This window comes from Girardinichthys multiradiatus, chromosome 22 (genome assembly GCF_021462225.1).
Source record: "Girardinichthys multiradiatus isolate DD_20200921_A chromosome 22, DD_fGirMul_XY1, whole genome shotgun sequence".
Classification (NCBI taxonomy): domain Eukaryota; kingdom Metazoa; phylum Chordata; class Actinopteri; order Cyprinodontiformes; family Goodeidae; genus Girardinichthys; species Girardinichthys multiradiatus.
The window spans coordinates 12,051,540-12,075,093 of NC_061814.1; the positions used below are offsets into that span (position 1 = coordinate 12,051,540).

General features: G+C 38.4%; 1 protein-coding gene across 2 annotated transcripts in view; it reads right to left on the reverse strand.

Moving 5' to 3' along the window:
* Window positions 1-23,554, reverse strand: part of abch1 (ATP-binding cassette, sub-family H, member 1) — a 49,358-nt gene that overhangs the window by 13,614 nt on the left and 12,190 nt on the right. For both annotated transcript variants that reach the window (XM_047351995.1, XM_047351996.1), the window contains exons 7-17: window positions 17,153-17,227; window positions 16,710-16,887; window positions 16,211-16,307; window positions 15,936-16,110; window positions 13,365-13,465; window positions 6,077-6,147; window positions 5,769-5,818; window positions 5,510-5,566; window positions 5,344-5,414; window positions 5,061-5,149; window positions 1,764-1,867 (exon numbers count right to left, since the gene is read on the reverse strand). In XM_047351995.1, coding sequence (XP_047207951.1) covers window positions 1,764-1,867; window positions 5,061-5,149; window positions 5,344-5,414; window positions 5,510-5,566; window positions 5,769-5,818; window positions 6,077-6,147; window positions 13,365-13,465; window positions 15,936-16,110; window positions 16,211-16,307; window positions 16,710-16,887; window positions 17,153-17,227 — 1,068 coding nt within the window. The remainder of the gene's footprint in view (window positions 1-1,763; window positions 1,868-5,060; window positions 5,150-5,343; window positions 5,415-5,509; window positions 5,567-5,768; window positions 5,819-6,076; window positions 6,148-13,364; window positions 13,466-15,935; window positions 16,111-16,210; window positions 16,308-16,709; window positions 16,888-17,152; window positions 17,228-23,554) is intronic.

Sequence of the window (23,554 nt, forward strand, 5' to 3'; positions counted from 1 at the left end):
TTGGGTTTTCATGAGCTGTATGCCAAAATCATCCATATTAAGACAATAAAAGACCTGAAATATTTCAGTTAGTGTGCAATGAATCTAAAATATATGAATGTTAAATTTTCATCATGACATTATGGAAAATAATGAACTTTATCACAATATGCTAATATTTTGAGAAGGACCTGTATATGTCATTCCCAAGACGAATTGACGCTGTATTGGCCGCAAAAGGAGGCCCTACACCATACTAATAAATTATTGTGGTCTAAAACCAGGTGTTTCAGTTTCATTGTCCAACCCCTGTAGTTTTGCAATGAAAATGAATAGAGATATCCTTAAAAATCCTTCAAACTTTGTCCCTTTCTGTCTGAAAGCTTCTTTCTCTCTACTGATTCAATACATATACTGTATCTATAGACAATCAATTGTGCACTCTTATCTTGTTGTGACCTGACCTCAACTACCTTCAAACTCTGTTGAACAAACAGGAGAAACGCTCATTTCTTCTAGAGTGCATCACTGTAATGGAAAATACATCTAAGGCAAACAGCTGATATTGAAAAGCTGTTTGCTGGCATCAGTGAATTTGAATAATTATGACTCTCTAACTTGCTACAGGTAAAGTTTAATTTTTGTTGATGTAATAAAAATGCAAATGGACCCAGGAAAAGGCCCTTTTGGGCTGGTGAAATATTGACCTTCAACATGTCAGAAATGCATCCCGCATGTCAAACCTAAACCCTGTTAATTGCAACTTTGATTGCTTTTTTTGTCTTTCACCTTTACAGTGCTTTGCAAATGTCTTCATGCTTCTTGAACTTCCACGGTTTGTGATGTTGAAGGTGTTTTTTATTGATTTTAATGTGACAGACCAACACAAATTACTGCGTAATTGTGAAGGGAAATTAAAAAAATAAATGACCTAAAGCTTTATTTATTTGCAAATAATAATCTTTAAAAGTGCAGCATTGAATCTGTATTCAACTCCACCTTCTGCTGTAGTTACAGCTGCAAGTCTTCTGGGGCATATCTCCAGCAGCTTTGCACATCTAGAGCTTAGTCTTCTTTGCAAAATAGCTCAAGCCCAGTCAGATTGTATGGAGAGAAAGCGTGAACATCAGTTCTAAGTATTGCCAAAGGTTTTCTAAGTTTGGGCTTCGGGTCATTCCAGCACATGAAAATGTTATGGTTCTAAACAACTACAGTGAAAGTCTAAGCTGAGTGTACAGAGTTGTTGTTTTCTTTTGCAGCCTTTAACAAAAGAAGCAGCTTCCCCCTCTCTGCTTACAAAATATCACCACAGCATAATGGAGCCACCACCATGTTTCACCACTGGAATATTTCAGTGTGGGATTGATATGTTCAGGGATCTTTGCGGTGTTAGATTTTTGCCCCCTAGAAAGTTTAACTGTGGTCTCATCTGACCATAGAACCTTCAACCTGTTTATTGTGTCCCCAAAATGGCTTGTGGCAAACTTGCAACAATGGCTTTTTTCTTGCTACTCTTCCCTAAAGGCAAAATTTGTGAATTGCACAACTAATATTTCCCCACCTGAGCCATGGATCTCTGCAGCTCCTCCAGACCTACCATGTGCCTCTTGGCTGCTTCCATGATTTTAACCACATGCTGCAGATTGCTTTAACTATTGTTATTGGTATAAAGTCTGGTCTGTTACAAAAATCCCACTTTTGCAAAGCCTGTTTAATTTAAACAGTTATCCATTTTTTACAGATACTTTTATAGATACATGATCTGAAGACTGCATCGAGCCAACCTTGAAGACGAGCAGGATGAAGAGGAGCATAAGGATGATCTGAACACTGATGACAAAAAGCTGGGAGAAGAGGTGAGCCAGCATCGTCTCAATAGAGCTCACACCTGGTGGACACAAGAATAGGAAAGGTTTTTTTTTTAATCTTTTGATGTAACTCAGCGGCGAGGTACCGATGTGAGTTAGTTTTTGTCTCCTTTGAATAAAAATGTGTTTTGCAAATGGATAAACCAGAATGAGATCAGTAGTTAGAGGCCAAATAATCAGAGACCAAATAATCGTATTTCTAGAATAGTTTTATACAAACTGAGGAAATGGACCGCTTTTATTTTTAAATAAAATCAAGAAAACATAAATGTTAGGTATAAGTGAAAGCTAAACCCTGAAATAATCTCTCCTTTCTTATCTTTAGTATGATTCTACAACTCCTCACCTCCTTTTTAGCTGGAAAAGGATGACCACATGCGATTTAACAATTAGCTAATAGAAAAGAAAAGCAAAAACTTAAAATAATCAAATGCTGTTCAAACAAACAAAAACAAAAAAACATATTAAATTCAGATTAATCAGATTCCTGCTTTATTGACCAGCATCCAAACCAGTGACACAAGTCATCTGTTAGTTTCTTGGATCAAACCATCTTTACAATCAGCTGTGATCATATTCCTCCCTCTACTGGCCATGTCTCAAATTACACTTAAATGATGCATCACTTGGATTTTCATAAATATTTCATGTGTGTCAGCCACACTCTTACAACTTTAAGCCAAAAGATTTAAATACATCTGCAGATTATCAACAAGCTTTTTAATCAGTAACCCAAACTGATCTAAAGTTTTGCACTTTTTAAAGTAAATTAAAGATGTGGTTTTAATCAAGCATTTTCTGCTCTTTAGAAGGATAATAAGTTATCTTGTTAGTTACCTGTTACACTAGTCTTTATTTTTCAGTATATGAGTGTTTTAGGTGTGTAATTTTAACTTGGCTTTCTCACTTGCATACCAAGAGTCTCATAACTTTATCGTTTTATCCATTTTGACATTTTGTTATGTACTTCTTTTTGTATTTTATTTCTTTGTATTTATTTATTCTTTCAATCATTTATAATTTCTAACTTATTTTTATAGTTAGCTGTTTTCTTTGGAATATTTACAGTACAGACCAAAAGTTTGGACAAACCTCATTCAAAGAGTTTTCTTTATTTTAATTGACTATGAATATTGTAGCTTTACACTGAAGGCATCAAAACTATGAATTAACACATGTGGAATTATATACTGAACAAAAAAGTGTGAAATAACTTAAAATATGTCTTATATTCTAGGTTCTTCAAAGTAGCCACCTTTTGCTTTGATTACTGCTCCGCACACTCTTGGCATTCTGATGATGAGCTTCAAGAGGTAGTCACGTGAAATGGTTTTCCAACAGTCTTGAAGGAGTTCCCAGAGATGCTTAGCACTTGTTGGCCCTTTTGCCTTAACTCTTCGGTCCAGCTCACCCCAAACCATCTTGATTGGGTTCAGGTCCGGTGACTGTGGAGGCCAGGTCATCTGGCGCAGCACCCTATCACTCTCCTTCTTGGTCAAATAGCCCTTACACAGCTTGGAGGTGTGTTTGGGGTCATTGTTCTGTTGAAAAATAAATGATGGTCCAACTAAATGCAAACCGGATGGAATGGCATGCCGCTGCAAGATGCTGTGGTAGCCATGCTGGTTCAGTATGCCTTCAATTTTGAATAAATCTCCAACAGTGCCACCAGCAAAGCACCCCCACACCATCACACTTCCTCCTCCATGCTTCATGGTGGGAACCAGGCATGTAGAGTCCATCCGTTCACCTCTTCTGCACCGCACAAAGACACGGTGGTTGGAACCAAAGATCTCAAACTTGGACTCATCAGACCAAAGCACAGATTTCCACTGGTCTAATGTCCAGTCCTTGTGTTCTTTAGCCCAAACAAAACTCTTCTGCTTGTTGCCTGTCCTCAGCAGTGGTTTCCTAGCAGCTATTTTACCATGAAGGCCTGATTCACACAGTCTCCTCTTAACAGTTGTTCTAGAGATGTGTCTGCGCTAGAACTCTGTGTGGCATTGACCTGTTCTCTAATCTGAGCTGCTGTTAACCTGCGATTTCTGAGGCTGGTGACTCGGATGAACTTATCGTCCACAGCAGAGGTGACTCTTGGTCGTCCTTTCTTGGGGCGGTCCTCATGTGAGCCAGTTTCTTTGTAGCGCTTGATGGTTTTTGCGACTGCACTTGGGGACACTTTCAAAGTTTTCCCAATTGTTCGGTCTGACTGACCTTCATTTCTTAGTAAGTAATGATGGCCACTCGTTTTTCTTTACTTAGCTGCTTTTTTCTTGCCATAATACAAATTCTAACAGTCTATTCAGTAGGACTATCAGCTGTGTACTGTATCCACCTCCTGCACAACACAACTGATGGTCCCAACCCCATTTATAAGGCTTGAAATCTCATTTATTAAACCTGAGAGGGCACACCTGTGAAGTGAAAACCATTTCAGGTGACTACCTCTTGAAGCTCATCAACAGAATGCCAAGAGTGTGCGGAGCAGTAATCAAACAAAAGGTGGCTACTTTGAAAAACCTATAATATAAGACATATTTTCAGTTGTTTCACACTTTTTGTTCAGTATATAATTCCACATGTGTTAATTCATAGTTTTGATGCCTTCAGTGTGAAGCTACAATATTCATAGTCATGAAAATAAAGACAACTCTTTGAATGAGAAGGTGTGTCCAAACCTTTGGCCTGTACTGTATATATATGTAATTTCTTTTTTTTCTGATTTGTTTTTGCTCATTTGTTTGTTTTGTTTTTTTCGCATTTCCTTATAGCTGAAGCCTGTTTCCTCTACAGCAGTTCTGCTGATTTATTTCTTTGTTATTGGTCATATTCACATGTTGTATGAAAGGGGCTATTCAAATAAATTTGGATTGATTTATAAACAAATAAATCAAATGATCAAGCCATGTCTTAAAAATGAAGAACACATTTAAGTATTTAAGAGTGACAGGGTGATATTTATTCCAGCCATTTAAAGGCAACCAACAACATTTGTCTGATCTGTGCACAAATATGAGAACCAACATGTTGCTGTGAGAGAGAAATCCTTTTTTATAGATGTTTTCCAAAACCACCTGGTGTGTTCCACATGTCCAAAATTGTTAAAAAATTGTGAAAATCATGGCCGTGTGTAGTGCTCTAGCTCCTAACGTTCTAAAAGCACTAACAAAAATCCCTCAAATGAGTGAAGAACTGTAACTGTAACTTTTTCACCTGCAACCCAGCACCTGTCCAGGAGTCCCTCCTTCCTCTCCAGGACAAAGGAGAGTGCTGTCAGACCCAGAGCCAAATAGAAGGAGATGCTGGAGGAACGAAGGCGAGTAGAAGAAGAAAATTAAATCAGAGTTCTTTTAGGTTTCCCAGCCAATACCATTAAGTTTAGCGTTACGTTATAAAGAAACACATTCTGCCACAAGCTAATCCAAATAATTAGTAATAAATAAGCTAATGGAGCAAGTAAAACACATTAAACTACAGCAGTCAACTCTATACTGACCTGAGGACAGCTCCTGGGGTCACGTAGGTAGTGAAATCCATGTCCAGACTTCCGTAGATTGGTTCCTCAAACTAGGAAAGACCAGAAAAACATCTCGTACTGTTAATGACAATGATTAACTTCTGGAACTTCTGGAAGTTCTGGAATTTTCCTTGAAGTCTCTTACTTTTATTGGTAGAGCAGCCAGGTATGCTAAACTGCCCATTTTGAAATCCACAAAATCCTGCAGATGGAAAAAAACACAGATTTAATGGTGCTTAAAAGAAATCGGTTGATATTAATCAAATGAAAATAATGATTTGATCAGTAAACAAGTTGTGATAACAAAAATAAAATCTATTGTTAATACTCTGCCGTAGAGCTAGAATGCTCATTCAGTGAAATATTTCTAGTTTTTTAAAATTAAACCTTGTGTCATGTGGTACCTGAAAAGCCTGGTGCAGCTGCTTCTGTAACATGAGGCCGATTTGTCGGTCTGTTAAACAGCAAAACTTCAGTTTGATAGTGTCACAGAGAATAACGCATGTGTGCAAAGTTTTTAATCTGGAAGCATTTCATCCAGGATTATATTTTTTCTCAGTTATCTTCCATTTTAGGTAGTGCACGGCTCAAATGTTTAAACTGAAAGTTTTCAGTGGATATCAGGTTCTGAAGAACATGAAATAAACTAATTTAACACACTAAACTTCACATAAAATTAGAACAAATAACAGAAAACAAGTTTGGATCTCACTGGTCAGGTCCAGCCAGACATGCATTGATCCACCATCGATCACTTCCTTGGAAACCTGTCGCTGCAGAATCCTATGAAACCAGGGACAGAGTTATGATTTTCAAAACAGAGCAATCTAACAGTCAGCACTGATCAATAAAAGTTGAATGATAACTGCTGATGAGATAAAAAGCTTTAATAAAGAGCAGAGAATGTAAAACGGTTTACATCTAGTAACATTCACATTCTTTCACTTTAACATAAGCACATTTTTATAAAATAAAATGTTTGGAATTGTAAGCTATCAATCAGTTAATGCAAGAATAAAACATAAGCTCAGCTTCATCTTATTCTTTGAACAGATCATGTGTTTACTGTGCATTAAGTTTGCAGATAGTTTTATATTGTATGTTTATGTCTCTTTTGTACAACTTCAGTTTAATATAGAGATAATATTTTATTGAAACACCAACAGCTGCGGTAATTAATGCATTGATTTCTGCTTTCAGCCAAATGATTTGATTAGAAACACAAACTCATCTAAAGTGTCGCTGTTTTTAAAAGGAACCTGAAGACATATATTTAACTTGTTTAAAATAGATTTTATCTTGAGCATAAGAATAAATTCAACTGAATAATTTGGCATTTTATGCCACTTTCTTCATTTGGCTTTCTCATCAACTTTCCTTATTTACCAGAATTGTATCATTACATCCATTTATCTCATGACCTTACTCTATTATTCTAACTCTTACTCTAACAATTTCCTTATTTTTATTTTAATTCCTAATTTATTGATCATTTTCTTTTTCTTTTCAAAAATGTTCTCTCCTATTATTGAATGTCATACAGGTCCTTCTCAAAATATTAGCATATAGTGATAAAGTTCATTATTTTCCATAATGTCATGATGAAAATTTAACATTCATATATTTTAGATTCATTGCACACTAACTGAAATATTTCAGGTCTTTTATTGTCTTAATACGGATGATTTTGGCATACAGCTCATGAAAACCCAAAATTCCTATCTCACAAAATTAGCATATTTCATCCGACCAATAAAAGAAAAGTGTTTTTAATACAAAAAACGTCAACCTTCAAATAATCATGTACAGTTATGCACTCAATACTTGGTCGGGAATCCTTTTGCAGAAATGACTGCTTCAATGTGGCGTGGCATGGAGGCAATCAGCCTGTGGCACTGCTGAGGTCTTATGGAGGCCCAGGGTGCTTCGATAGCGGCCTTTAGCTCATCCAGAGTGTTGGGTCTTGAGTCTCTCAACGTTCTCTTCACAATATCCCACAGATTCTCTATGGGGTTCAGGTCAGGAGAGTTGGCAGGCCAATTGAGCACAGTGATACCATGGTCAGTAAACCATTTACCAGTGGTTTTGGCACTGTGAACAGGTGCCAAGTCGTGCTGAAAAATGAAATCTTCATCTCCATAAAGCTTTTCAGCAGATGGAAGCATGAAGTGCTCCAAAATCTCCTGATAGCTAGCTGCATTGACACTGCCCTTGATAAAACACAGTGGACCAACACCAGCAGCTGACACGGCACCCCAGACCATCACTGACTGTGGGTACTTGACACTGGACGTCTGGCATTTTGGCATTTCCTTCTCTCCAGTCTTCCTCCAGACTCTGGCACCTTGATTTCCGAATGACATGCGGAATTTGCTTTCATCCGAAAAAAGTACTTTGGACCACTGAGCAACAGTCCAGTGCTGCTTCTCTGTAGCCCAGGTCAGGCGCTTCTGCCGCTGTTTCTGGTTCAAAAGTGGCTTGACCTGGGGAATGCGGCACCTGTAGCCCATTTCCTGCACACGCCTGTGCACGGTGGCTCTGGATGTTTCTACTCCAGACTCAGTCCACTGCTTCCGCAGGTCTCCCAAGGTCTGGAATCAGCTCTTCTCCACAATCTTCCTCAGGGTCCGGTCACCTCTTCTCGTTGTGCAGCGTTTTCTGCCACACTTTTTCCTTCCCACAGACTTCCCACTGAGGTGCCTTGATACAGCACTCTGGGAACAGCCTATTCGTTCAGAAATGTCTTTCTGTGTCTTACCCTCTTGCTTGAGGGTGTCAATAGTGGCCTTCTGGACAGCAGTCAGGTCGGCAGTCTTACCCATGATTGGGGTTTTGAGTGATGAACCAGGCTGGGAGTTTTAAAATCCTCAAGAATCTTTTGCAGGTGTTTAGAGTTAACTCGTTGATTCAGATGATGAGGTTCATAGCTCGTTTAGAGACCCTTTTAATGATATGCTAATTTTGTGAGATAGGAATTTTGGGTTTTCATGAGCTGTATGCCAAAATCATCCGTATTAAGACAATAAAAGACCTGAAATATTTCAGTTAGTGTGCAATGAATCTAAAATATATGAATGTTAAATTTTCATCATGACATTATGGAAAATAATGAACTTTATCACAATATGCTAATATTTTGAGAAGGACCTGTATATGTATAATTCAAGCTGGAAGTAGAGATAGGTGTGTTATTTTATTAAATGATCATAGTGGGCTGATTCTTCGTCGCGAACAAGCAGCTGCTGTACCTGTGTGACATTGCGGCTTGTTTCCAAAGGTGCAGAGTAAAAATGAACCGAACCAAATGAAAGGTTGTAACTTTTCAGCATTCCCAGACCAAAGCCCCTTGAAACATCCTTATGTAAAAGCACCCAAACACACACATGACACAGGACCCGGGAAAGGCATTGTTCTTTATGTCCACACACAACACTAACTCATCCCTTGAGTTGAGGAGCCTTCTTTTACCTGAATGATTCATAGGTCTGACATAAAGGGCTTAACTAACAACAAGTACTTTGAAGATAGTCAGGCACTAGAAATCAATGTCTAAAAACATACCTGTGTTTAACACCTGCTTAAGACCAAACCATTTTATTTTAGCCTGATGCGTAAAGATGGAAGAGGATGCACAAAACAACGATAAATAGTCCCTTTCTGTCTGCATATTCCTGACAGTAATTATTAGTTTTCCCTCTTCTCCACCGTGCCTACATTCTGCACCCTGCTTGTCCACTCCAGAATATTCCATTGAAGCCAGAGGACGCGGACGGGCGGATCTTTTGTTTTCCTTAGGCAGGTTGTTCACATGAGCACCACATGGCTCAGTGGAACCTGGCATTTGATTGGAATTTACTTTTTATTTGACACCTAGGCATGCTTTAACAGAGCTGGTCTGAACTGGTATGGTGTTTACATGATGAGTGAACACTAGACACGGTCTTCTGTAAAAAATACAGGTCCTTCTCAAAATATTAGCATATAGTGATAAAGTTCATTATTTTCCATAATGTCATGATGAAAATTTAACATTCATATATTTTAGATTCATTGCACACTAACTGAAATATTTCAGGTCTTTTATTGTCTTAATACGGATGATTTTGGCATACAACTCATGAAAACCCAAAATTCCTATCTCACAAAATTAGCATATTTCATCCGACCAATAAAAGAAAAGTGTTTTTAATACAAAAAACGTCAACCTTCAAATAATCATGTACAGTTATGCACTCAATACTTGGTCGGGAATCCTTTGGCAGAAATGACTGCTTCAATGCGGCGTGGCATGGAGGCAATCAGCCTGTGGCACTGCTGAGGTCTTATGGAGGCCCAGGATGCTTCGATAGCGGCCTTTAGCTCATCCAGAGTGTTGGGTCTTGAGTCTCTCAACGTTCTCTTCACAATATCCCACAGATTCTCTATGGGGTTCAGGTCAGGAGAGTTGGCAGGCCAATTGAGCACAGTGATACCATGGTCAGTAAACCATTTACCAGTGGTTTTGGCACTGTGAGCAGGTGCCAAGTCGTGCTGAAAAATTAAATCTTCATCTCCATAAAGCTTTTCAGCAGATGGAAGCATGAAGTGCTCCAAAATCTCCTGATAGCTAGCTGCATTGACCCTGCCCTTGATAAAACACAGTGGACCAACACCAGCAGCTTACACGGCACCCCAGACCATCACTGACTGTGGGTACTTGACACTGGACTTCTGGCATTTTGGCATTTCCTTCTCCCCAGTCTTCCTCCAGACTCTGGCACCTTGATTTCCGAATGACATGCAGAATTTGCTTTCATCCGAAAAAAGTACTTTGGACCACTGAGCAACAGTCCAATGCTGCTTCTCTGTAGCCCAGGTCAGGCGCTTCTGCCGCTGTTTCTGGTTCAAAAGTGGCTTGACCTGGGGAATGCGGCACCTGTAGCCCATTTCCTGCACACGCCTGTGCACGGTGGCTCTGGATGTTTCTACTCCAGACTCAGTCCACTGCTTCCGCAGGTCCCCCAAGGTCTGGAATCGGCCCTTCTCCACAATCTTCCTCAGGGTCCGGTCACCTCTTCTCGTTGTGCAGCATTTTCTGCCACACTTTTTCCTTCCCACAGACTTCCCACTGAGGTGCCTTGATACAGCACTCTGGGAACAGCCTATTCGTTCAGAAATTTCTTTCTGTGTCTTACCCTCTTGCTTGAGGGTGTCAATAGTGGCCTTCTGGACAGCAGTCAGGTCGGCAGTCTTACCCATGATTGGGGTTTTGAGTGATGAACCAGGCTGGGAGTTTTAAAGGCCTCAGGAAACGTTTGCAGGTGTTTAGAGTTAACTCGTTGATTCAGATGATTAGGTTCATAGCTCGTTTAGAGACCCTTTTAATGATATGCTAATTTTGTGAGATAGGAATTTTGGGTTTTCATGAGCTGTATGCCAAAATCATCCGTATTAAGACAATGAAAGACCTGAAATATTTCAGTTAGTGTGCAATGAATCTAAAATATATGAATGTTAAATTTTCATTATGACATTATGGAAAATAATGAACTTTATCACAATATGCTAATATTTTGAGAAGGACCTGTAACTGTGCTGCAGGTGCACTACAACAAGCGCATCACTCTATGGTTAAAAAAAATACACACAAACCCTCATCGTGACACAAAAGAGGAAGGAAAGAAAAACAAAAAGTCATTCTGAGAGATGAGAGGAAAGGCCGCATCTGATAACTGCTAAACTAAACTATGGGGTGCATTTAAACTATGACTGTTGAAAGAAAAGCTTTCAGCTATTTATGTTTGCTGACATGTGCCCTCCAGGCACACAAAACTTACAGGAATTTGGGTGTTTCTAATCTTGGACTCATTTCTGGATCTTTTAGATCAAAATTATTAATCGGGTCAGGTGTATTGGGGGTTCAGTTCAATAATAAATGAGGTTCAAAAGCTGGAATCTACAGAGCAGCTGCTATTCAACACAGGGAGGAAAATATCTGGTACACAAAGATGTGCATCTTTGTGATTAAGTGACTGAATCTGATCATACATTACTTTGCAAAAGTAGTCACAACTCTAGAACTTTTTCACATTTGTTTCACATAAATATATTTCATCAGGATGTTCTGTGATAGAACAACACAAACTGGTACATTATTGTGAAATGGAAGGAAAAGGATTCATGCTTCAGGTTTTTAATTTGTCCTGAAAGTCAACCTCTGCCCCAGTGAGAAATCTTTTCAGCCTCTAACAGCTTTTCATTTAAGATAGCCCCTGTATTTAATTTAATGCGTCATCCCCGGCCAGCTTCAGTCCCTGCTGCAGAAAAGCAGTCCCACAGCAGGATACTTTCACTACCATGTTTTACAGTAAAGATGCTGTGATCCGGGTGATGTGCAGTGTTAGATTTCAGTCACACATGGCATTTTACATGAAGGCTAAAACATTCATTTTTGAATCTCATTTGACCAGAGCACCATCTTCCACCTTCTTGCTACATGGCTTGCAGCAAAAATTACAGTTTTCTTCTTGGCCCTTTTCCTTGGGAAATTTGCAGCTGTATCATTGTCTTTTTATTTTCATAAATATAGTTTTGAATGCATCATAATGTGACAAAATGTGAAAGGTTCAAGAGGTTTGAATATCTCTGCAGGGTGCTGTATGCATCTCGCAGCACGACAGAGAAGATTCCTGTATACTGTAGATACAGATGTGTATCTGACACGTAAAAATAGCCGTGCGGTGAAATGCGAGAGCTTCTTAGTAATTGGTGGGTTACATTACAGAGCTCTACTCCACTTTTACCTGCCTCTGTTTTTTACAGTCTTGAGTTGTGGGGGAAAATGACAAACACAGCAAACTGCATCTTACAGAAAAGTTAGCACATTGGGAACAATCAATGCTGCCAGTCAAACAGGAGCAGAGATGTTCTTATAAAGCTGCTTTTATTAAGGATAACTACTGATTTTTTTAGGTTTCTTCAATTGATTTGAGGTTATTTTAGTTATGACACATTATTGTAGTTGAAATAAATGTATTATGTTGTCTTGCATTTGCCCCAAATAATGTTCACATTCAGTTTGAGACTGACTGAAAACAACCTTTTTGGTCATTTAAAGTAAATTTCCTCCAATCAGATTTTCACAAGCTGACAGCAAGTTCTGTTGTTCTTTGAAGTCTGACATGTGATTTATGAATTTTGGAATATTCTTTCCAAGGACTATAACATTTGTGTAATTTAGCTTAAACCTTACCATTAAATTTAACAAACATTGGCCATGAATGAAAAACAAATGTGCCACAGGCTCCTTGATGGAGGGTGTGGTTTTGAATCCAAGGACAAAGTAGGACAAAGGTATTAGAAGATTATCCACATTAAGGCATCAAAGCATTTGTCACCAAACCTTTAGCTGATTTTTACTAAAACCCTAAACAAAGAGCATGCTACTTAAAGATGCATTTACAGACCAGAAATTTGGGAGTTTTCTGTTTGGAAGGGTTAAAAAAACTCGAAGAGAACAAATACGTTTTTTCGGTACCTGACCTGTTGATCCCTAGGCCAGAGCTGGGTCCAGAGGATACAGGATTCATAATTGGCTGACTGATTGCTCTACAACTACTTTTAAACCAGTTTGTACCTAAATTGCAGGAAAAGGAATCATATCTCGTTGTTCTGTTACATTTCTCAATACCTAGATTTTATTTTATTTAGGTCTATCTGTGTATTTTTTTTTGGTAATCGGCAATAATGAGATCAAGAGGATCGTTGCCTCAACATTATGTTTCTCTAACTGTAGTACATATATTTGGTCTATTTTACACACATTTTGGTACTTGGCAATAAAAAAACTACAACTAAGCGGCAGTTTAATGCCTTTGTCGTATCATAGCTGCATTGCCATTTTTTAAAATTGTTTTCTTCTTTTGAAATTTGATACATTCGGCATAATTCACGTTATGTGGGCAGACTCAGAAATATTTAAAGGTGGTAAGGCCATTAGAGATCACCTAATTTGTTCTTACCGTTTAGTCAAGTAACTGGTGAAGTTCTGTCCAAAGCCGATGACACCCCAGTACCGTCCTTTGTGAACACCTTCAAAAGCCTCCTTGTGGGGCAAGGGAACCTATAAATGCGAAAGTACACGAGTGGTTTATACATGCTTTTTCATTTCTGTATTAAGACTGACTACATTTGTATGCTTGAACATCATTGTAATTTTTTTCTAATGCTTCAATGTTCTAAAGTGCAGCAGGTCACTAGGTAAGCTGTGAGTACAAGTTTTATTCTTATAGCACATTTAAATCCAGCTCCCACTGCCTAAATGTCAGGATCTGTCTGTGTTAGGTTTTTGTGTTTGGTTACTTTCTGTTCAGCCAGGTGCTTTTCTGTTCATTCAGGTTTATTTAGATTTCTTGTTTAGTTTTGGTTCTTCTTGGATTTTTGGGTTAGATGTGTTTAGTTTCTATTTCCTTATAGATCTTGTTTCCCCTGGTTATGTCCCCTAGTTTAGTTTCATTATTGACTTCTTCTGTTCTGTAGACATATCCCCGTTCTCTTCCTCTGCTCATTCAGGTAAATTAGGCACTCTCCCTCAGTCTTTCTGCAGGCCTTGTCACCAGCTGTTCCATGTTTCTTCTGAATAGCTCCCCTCTCAGTTCATTGGTCCACACTCCACTTCCCTCAGTATTTAAGCTCTCTGGTTTTCATTGCTACCTGAGTCCATGTTCCTGTTTATGTTATTCACCAGTTCCTGTACCTGGTTAAACTGTAAGTTATTCATTAAACCCTTCTCATCATATCCACTTTGCTCTGCATTTGGTTCCTACCTCAACACCCATTATGAGACAAGGTGCTGACAGAAGGAGCACATTTAATATTAAGAGGAAGATAATTCCACAGAATGAAAGGCCTCTGTCTCCTTTCTGCTTGAGATGTGATGAAAGGACATGAAGGAAAACGTTGTTTGTTGACGTAAGAGGTCTAGAGTACTGATGTAAATTCACGGGTTAGTAATATATGCAAGGGGTTTGCCTATTTAGTGCCTTTACATAAATTCAGAATCTGAAACAAATACCTTTGAACTTGTTGCTATTTATTTTGACAAATGCATGTTCTATCCCTGATGGTATGTCATGAAGTGAGGGAAAGAGAGCTTGAAGATAACTTGTAGTTTACTGAGAAAACAGGACTGCCCCAGAATGGGGCCCTGTCGTAGGAGTGATAAGGCATAAAGGTTGAGAGATTTTTTAAAGATATAGAAAGTATCCTGCTTTTGAACTACTGAAGAGCTGGACCACTAACATCATCCCACTGTCCCAGGCAATCTAGCAGGATTTTATGATCTACTGCATCAAATGCAGCACTCAGGTCTAATAAAATCAGCAGGTTTGGAAATAAGATGTGCCTTTAAACCTGTCTGAAAAGGTCCCATCTAGGACTGGAAAAATAGGAGCACTTGTAATAATAACAGTTATTTCCAGGACTTAAGAAGACCATTTAGAGATGGGAAGGACACAATAAAAAAAACTCCTGACAAGGTTCAGAAAGTTTGTGTTTTATGTGCAGTACAGTGTGCTGAACGGTTGTAGTTCTTCCTCAAACAGAAAGAAAGTTTCCTAGAAAAAAGGAAGTGTTAGTGTCTGTTCTGTGAGGACACAGAACTGAAACTCAGTTCGTTAAGAGCTCAGTTTGAAAACAAACTACACATCTACTCCCGGTCAAATCACTCTGCAAAGTAAATGCTGCTTTCATAGGAACTAAAGATAAAAAGATTTGTCCAAAAAGTAAGAAAATTTGTGTTTGGTTGATTATTTGTTGTAAAAAGTAATTGTTGGAAATACATTTCCTACTACTGGAAAGCCTATTTATTTCCCTCTAAATGTGCCAAAAGGAAAAAGCATCTTTGGGTTGAGCACCATCTCTGCCCATGACAAACAGCTTAATATGCTATTGTTTGTTTTTGCTTATTGGATTGGATAATAAAAGTTTGAAGAAACAAGACATACTGGCAATTTAACAATATCTTTATTCAACAAAAACATAGGCCTCACTGTGTGTGGGAAAACCATACACAAGCACAACAGTCTGGCACCACCACCTCATGCTGGCCACAAGTTGGTTACACACTGATGTGGGATGGCATCCCATTTTTCAACCAATTTTTGTTGCAATTTAGCCAGTGTGGTCGTGTTGGCCACTCTGGCACAAAACAAGCACGTCCAAGCTGATCCAATAGGATTGAGGTCAGGATTTCCCTCCACAACCAAATTCTGAAGGTAGTCTTTGATAAAGCCAAAAGCTGTTTAACATTGGCAGAGAAGATTTAGCGAGTTTTTCATGGCTGCAACCCACATACTTAACTCTGCTCCTCAACCCATGGATGCATTTTACATAAAAATTTAAAAGCAACAGTATTTTACAATAGTAAGAGTTACAACCAAGAAACAAAACCAAAAAAACATTATTTTTAGTGCTAATTTCAGATGTCAAACAACAAACAGATCATCAGTGCATATACCAAATCCAGCTAAAGTGAAAACCCAACCACAGAACATCTGGTGTTAGAAAAATATCCCTCAGGGCAACGGTTATACCTGAATCACGGTGGAGTTATCCAGGAAGGAGAGCAGTGACACGCTAAATGAGGAGGACAGGGGGCTGGTGTCGTTGTTCACCACGGCAACCTTGATCCCCTTCGGATCCCCGCCGACACATAAACAGATGAGGGAGATCTGGATGACGGGCAGCAGGAACTGGAAGCACAATGAGCTGCAACCACACAGGACATCGCCAGTCACCAACACATTGCTTCTTCTGTTCTGCTGTTATTGACCAGATGATGCATTTGAATAAATAAAAAAAAACATACCCTGGCATTCTCTTCATCCGCACCATTGTTTTAATGACCAGTGCTCCAATGTTTCTCCCCTTTGGCAGTAGGTGTCTGGCCCGCACCATCCAGTCCGCTGAACAGCAAAAACACCACAAAGCATTTGTCACTTGCTCTTCAATGTGATGCCTCAGGAAAACAGCAAGTTAATGGTTAGGTTTAGTTCCATACTTATTCTTGTATTCTGTTCATGTTGCATTTTAATTTATGTTCTCTTTAAAGAAAGTTACAGGAGATAGTTTTTAGACCTATGTGGTGAGAAATGTGCCTGCTATACCTTTTTTTTATTAGGCAAATTAAAGTTTTAATAATGGGAGCTGTTATTGTTACACAATTTTGTCATTTATGACGGAAATAAAAGTAAATTATTTAAAATCCTGGAATGTCGATCCTTCTCGGGCTAACTTTAGTCCTTGGAGGTTCAGAAAAAAAACTAACATTAATATGTAATGGGAATATATCATGTGCATATCAATACCTGTACATTTAGGAACTTCTTCTACAGGCGGCGGCCCAACTGCGAGAATCGGCTGACTCTCGTCCCGGCCATTCCCAAAAGCTTGGCCTTTCTCCAGGGGTTCGCTCTCTAAACTGGATTCCTGGGTGGAGTTCTGGTCTGACGACTCACACAGCTGCAAGAAGGCATGCTCCAGGGTCTGCAAACAGTTGATAATGAAGGTCAAAACAAGCTGCACTGCATTTTTTTTTAATTGTTGCATTTGCACAGCTTGTATAAGAATAGTTCAATAGCGCAAGGAGAGGTTACCTTCTCTTAAGATTTTCCCCATTTTTAGTCATTTTTCAAACACACAAATCATAGTAAAATCAGTTTGTCTTGGTTTACAGATTCAGGCATAACTCCACAGCTCCATCCCCTCCCACCACAGAGAGTAACACACGTAAGACCAAGAAAGTACTCACTGTCGCACTGTGCTGCTCCATGACTGCATCTGGAGGACCTTCTGCCAGCAAATGGCCGTTTCTCATCAGACCAACCTTGAGAAATGAGAAAATACATGATTAAATTTATAGGAGTAGCTTTGATTTGACTAAAAACAGTCTTGAAAACTGTTTCTAGTGTTTGTATTTAAAAACGTAGTTATAAAAAAAAAAACTAAAGCTAAATATACAGCTGGGCCCTAAAGCTCTCAAAGCGGCAACAAAAGGAAGCTGACATCTAGTTTATCAAGTTCCTGAAAATGGTTAACGGCTCAAACTTTCACCACAAACAGAAAAAAGAAATAAAAGAAAAGCGAAGATGTAGAACTAGAACAGAGAGTAATGAGGTTTTGCTTGTTGTAAATAAGATGACTAATAATAGGCCTATATAAAACCGGCAGACATCTCAAAATCAAAGTGATCTGATGAAAGGTGCAAACGGATAAAGAAGCAAGTTGAACATCTAAAAAGCATTTTGAATTCAGCAAGGTTAAATTTTTATCTTAGGTTTTCTGTTGTCCTGATGACAGATTTCATTTCTTTTTTATGACTGTTGAGAAGACAATAATATATAAATACATTATAATTAGCTTGCAGAGGTTTCTAAAAGTTTTTTGTTTTCTCTTGAACTTTTCCACATTTTATCACATTATTTTAGTAGGACTTTATGTGATAGACCAACACAAACTAGAGGAAAGGTTCAATGTTTTCTTTACAAATAAAAAAGCACCCAAAGTACCTGTAAATTAGATCAGGTGCAGCCAGTTGTGCCAGCGTACAGGAGTCTCCTAAAGTGGTAAATAGATTCCCCCTGTGGGTTACTGAATCTCAATATAAATCCAAATGTTCTGTGAAGGCCTCATAGCTTTGTTAGAGAACATTAGCGAACAAACAGCATCATAAAGACTGAGGAACAAACCAGACAGGCCAAGGACACAGTTGTGGAGAAATATAAAGCAGGGTTGGCTTGTGAACAAAATCCCAAACTTTGAACATCTCTCTGAGCTCGGTTCAATCCCTCATCTGAAAAACCGCAAAGCTGCAAAGTAATGGCTGCTTATCTAAACTGACAATAAGGTAGTGAAAGAAACAATCAAATGGTCTATTGTAATTCTGGAGGTGATGAAGATGCTTGGGATGACAGGACAAATATTAGCTGGGTACTCAACAAATCTGGCATTTATAGAAGAGATGCAAATGTAAGTCATTGTTGAAGTCATTCTGTGGCAAGCCATTTAGGAGATACATCCAACATGTGAAAGAAGGTGTTCTTGTCTAAAAATAAAAAAATAAACTTTATGGCCTATACAAATCCCTGTATATGGTAAAAAACTAAAACTGCCCATCACCCTGAACACACCATCCACCACAGTGAAAAATGGTGGTGGCAGCATCATGCTGCGGGATGACTTTGTTTTAGCAGTGACAGAGAACCTTGTCAGAGATAACAGGAGGATGGATGAAACTAAAAACAGAAAAGAAGAAAAAAGAATAGATAAAAAGTTCAAGTAACACCAACAGACTTGCAGCAAAATGCAAAGTATTGTCTCAGGGAGTCTGAATACAATCGTACATCACAGATTGAAAACTTTGCATTTTTTAAAACCAATCCTTTCCTTATCAATTCACATTCATATGCTACTTTGTGTGGGTCTTTCACATACAATCACATCAGAAATGAACAGTTTAAGGCTGTAATCTCACAAAATGTGAACCAATATGATGGGTATGAAGACTTTTCAAAGGTGCAGAACATATAATACGCTGGGAGTCCCCTAACTTTTCTAAAACATGATGTGATTTTGGACAAGGAGTTTGTGCAGGAAGCTTTTACACACTGTAGAAGGGAAATAAAAGCTAATTTCATCAGGAATATTCAAGGAGTCATCTTCAAAATGCATAAAGGGACTTCAAATTTGACAGTTCTGGTGCACACATGCCACTTGCCAACTACAGCTGCAGGAGCAATGCATTTTCTGTAAATGCTTACCTGTTACAACAGATGCTATAATATAAAGTGTACTGATAAAACTCCTGTTTTCTAGGTCATGTCAAAGTGACATGGCAACATTCCAATAGCCAGAAGAACGTATTTCTTCTCATTCCCTAAAAACAGAGCAACACGTTGTTGTGATGCCTATTACATGACCAAACATTCCTTGGCCAAGGTGCAACAGTCATAACAGCCAATTAGCAAATACATTTGCGTCATTCTACGTCTGCCTCTGATCAGGCTGTTATTTAACACTGATAGTATTCTCCTCCAACTGGTTATACTGGTTTTATTGGAAATTGTTTTTATTCTCATTGTTTATGGGTTCAATGACAAGAATATAATTATATCAGGTATTATTTCAAATTATACAGGTTCAGAGATAGATTTGTATTCAGCTGGTTAAAAAAATGTCTTGAATGACAGCAAGACCATCATGTCTTAATAAATTCTGCACAAAGACCCGGACTAACTAAAGCAGAGTATGGACTATTATTTCCTGTAAATGAATTTACTGAGCCTACAGTAGATTTCCACCCTGAAGTATTCACACCCTTCACTTTTTCCAAATTTTTTTACAATATAGACTTACTCTAAAACCGATTTGAGTAAAATTTGTTTTCAACGATATGCACAAAATAGTTCAACGTACAACGTCTGAAGATGTTTTTAAACATTTTTGTAACTTTAAAAAAAATATAAACATTTAAATAAGTAACTAATAAGTATTCACACACTTTGATCTGATTTCCTTGAGGAGATAGGAAAACCATCCAGAAGGCAGTGCTAATACAGGTCCTTCTCAAAATATTAGCATATTGTGATAAAGTTCATTATTTTCCATAATGTCATGATGAAAATTTAACATTTATATATTTTAGATTCATTGCACACTAACTGAAATATTTCAGGTCTTTTATTGTCTTAATACGGATGATTTTGGCATACAGCTCATGAAAACCCAAAATTCCTATCTCACAAAATTAGCATATCATTAAAAGGGTCTCTAAACGAGCTATGAACCTAATCATCTGAATCAACGAGTTAACTCTAAACACCTGCAAAAGATTCCTGAGGCCTTTAAAATTCCCAGCCTGGTTCATCACTCAAAACCCCAATCATGGGTAAGACTGCCGACCTGACTGCTGTCCAGAAGGCCACTATTGACACCCTCAAGCAAGAGGGTAAGACACAGAAAGAAATTTCTGAATGAATAGGCTGTTCCCAGAGTGCTGTATCAAGGCACCTCAGTGGGAAGTCTGTGGGAAGGAAAAAGTGTGGCAGAAAACGCTGCACAACGAGAAGAGGTGACCGGACCCTGAGGAAGATTGTGGAGAAGGGCCGATTCCAGACCTTGGGGGACCTGCGGAAGCAGTGGACTGAGTCTGGAGTAGAAACATCCAGAGCCACCGTGCACAGGCGTGTGCAGGAAATGGGCTACAGGTGCCGCATTCCCCAGGTCAAGCCACTTTTGAACCAGAAACAGCAGCAGAAGCGCCTGACCTGGGCTACAGAGAAGCAGCACTGGACTGTTGCTCAGTGGTCCAAAGTACTTTTTTCGGATGAAAGCAAATTCTGCATGTCATTCGGAAATCAAGGTGCCAGAGTCTGGAGGAAGACTGGGGAGAAGGAAATGCCAAAATGCCAGAAGTCCAGTGTCAAGTACCCACAGTCAGTGATGGTCTGGGGTGCCGTGTCAGCTGCTGGTGTTGGTCCACTGTGTTTTATCAAGGGCAGGGTCAATGCAGCTAGCTATCAGGAGATTTTGGAGCACTTCATGCTTCCATCTGCTGAAAAGCTTTATGGAGATGAAGATTTCATTTTTCAGCACGACCTGGCACCTGCTCACAGTGCCAAAACCACTGGTAAATGGTTTACTGACCATGGTACCACTGTGCTCAATTGGCCTGCCAACTCTCCTGACCTGAACCCCATAGAGAATCTGTGGGATATTGTGAAGAGAACGTTGAGAGACTCAAGACCCAACACTCTGGATGAGCTAAAGGCCGCTATCGAAGCATCCTGGGCCTCCATAAGACCTCAGCAGTGCCACAGGCTGATTGCCTCCATGCCACGCCGCATTGAAGCAGTCATTTCTGCAAAAGGATTCCCGAGCAAGTATTGAGTACATAACTGTACATGATTATTTGAAGGTTGACGTTTTTTGTATTAAAAACACTTTTCTTTTATTGGTCAGATTAAATATGCTAATTTTGTGAGATAGGAATTTTGGGTTTTCATGAGCTGTATGCCAAAATCCTCCGTATTAAGACAATAAAAGACCTGAAATATTTCAGTTAGTGTGCAATGAATCTAAAATATATGAATGTTAAATTTTCATCATGACATTATGGAAAATAATGAACTTTATCACAATATGCTAATATTTTGAGAAGGACCTGTACACTCTACCAATCAAGCCTTTATGACAGAAGCCACTTCTCACCAAAAGGTACATAGTACCCTGCACTGATTTTACCAAAAAGTACTTTAGAGATTTAAGAAGCCTAAAAACTAAATTTTCTTCTCCGCAAAATAAAACTGTTTACCCTGAAACAATACAGATACTGCTCATTATCTGGTTAAAACCATCCCACTGTGAAGCATGTTGTTGGCAGCATTATGCTGTGGGGAAGTTTTTCTATAGCAGGAACTAAGCAACTAGTCTGCCGAGAGAGTAAGATGAGAATCAGCTAAATATAGAGAGATCCTTTAAGAAAACCTGCTGCAGCATGCTCTGGAACTCAAACTATAGCCGTGATTCATCTTCGTACGGCTGTGAATACTTGTGAAACGTCCAATTAACAAGCTATTGACAAAACGAAAAATGGCACATCTGTTTTTACCTTGTCATCATGGTGTACTGTGTGTAGATCTTTGAAAAAAAAAATCTAAACATATTCTTTTGTAGAAAGTCAGTAATGCAACAATTGTGCAAATAGTGACAGAGTGTGAATACTTTCTGATGGTACTGTAAGTTAAATAGGCTGGCAAGTTCTTTACAGTGCTGAAAGATATTACACAAGAAACCAGAAGTGAGACTTTAGAGTCAGACAACATTATTTGTGCAAATGTTGAAAGCTTCTGTTAATAAATTCCAAACAAACACAAGATAAAAGCTGGCGTTGTGTTAAATCAGGAAGAGGTTCATATAGGTGTAAATGTAAACGTAAATGTTTTCTCTTTTCACTTATATCAGTTCTTAGACTGATTTATTACTGACTGTGAGCGTTCGAAAACAGGGGAATCATTCCATTTATTCAATAAATTAAAAATAGAAAGGAAGATCTGCATTAAAAATATTTGCTGTGTAAACGTGCTCTTGGCAGACATTAAACAATCTACTAAAATGCTTCAAAGTCAAGTCATGTTTTACATTATGTTAATATTAAATTAGCCACACAATAAAGAGTACACATTTTCATAACTTCGTTTAAAAAAATGTTATTTGCAAGTTAGAAAGGAAAAAAAGCAAAATTGCCTTGAATTTTCTTGATGTAGCAACCTAATTTGTAGCTTTAGTTTACTTAGTAAATTAAGGGATTATTTTTAGCACAAATGGCAACTAAAAGCCCTTTCTGGCTAAATTTCAAAGCTTTGATAAGGTTTGCTTTAACTGATTTTACTTTTTCACCAATAAACCAGCAGTTTATTTTTGTGCTACCTGTTAGCAGTATTATAAGCAAAGAAAGGAAAAATATATATGTATAACAAACAGTTATAACACTGTAATCCGCTTCAACTGCTTGGCTTACAGGGAGGAGATTTACAGCATTAAGAAATATCACAAATTCTTCAAGAAAAAGGAAAATGTACTTTAGATTAAATCTTTCTCTTCATTAAGCTTAGCTTATGCCGAGGTGAGAAATGAAGCAGCAACCCTGCGGACTCTAAGGAACAGCACAAACATTCACCAGCATTTAACTTCTTGGATTTTACAAAGAAGATTACTTAGGAAACAATACATGAACTCAGGGAATTCATGGATTTCTGGAGTACCTAGAGTTAGTTTTCTGAGAAAGTGACTCCATATTAATATGAAGGTAACAGGTTATTTGATTTCCTAATATCATTTTATGCAAATGTAATGATTCTTAGTTCTTCTTTATAACTGGAAGTTTTAAAAAACAAAACAAAAAAAGAATATTATTAATTTAGTTCGCACAAAAACGTGTTACAAAGCCCAGACTATGCAATCTTTGGAGAACAGTGTAACCCGTTGCATTTTTTGTGTCCTCCCACACATACGTTTTGCAGTGAATAAAGTTGAAAAGAAACAAGCCACTGAAGATTTCCAGCATGTTTAAACTTTTGTAGGAGAAACATAATGGTTATAGTTATTAATTAGAGCAGCAATTTACAACACCGAAATTTGCCAACCAGTGGAGAAG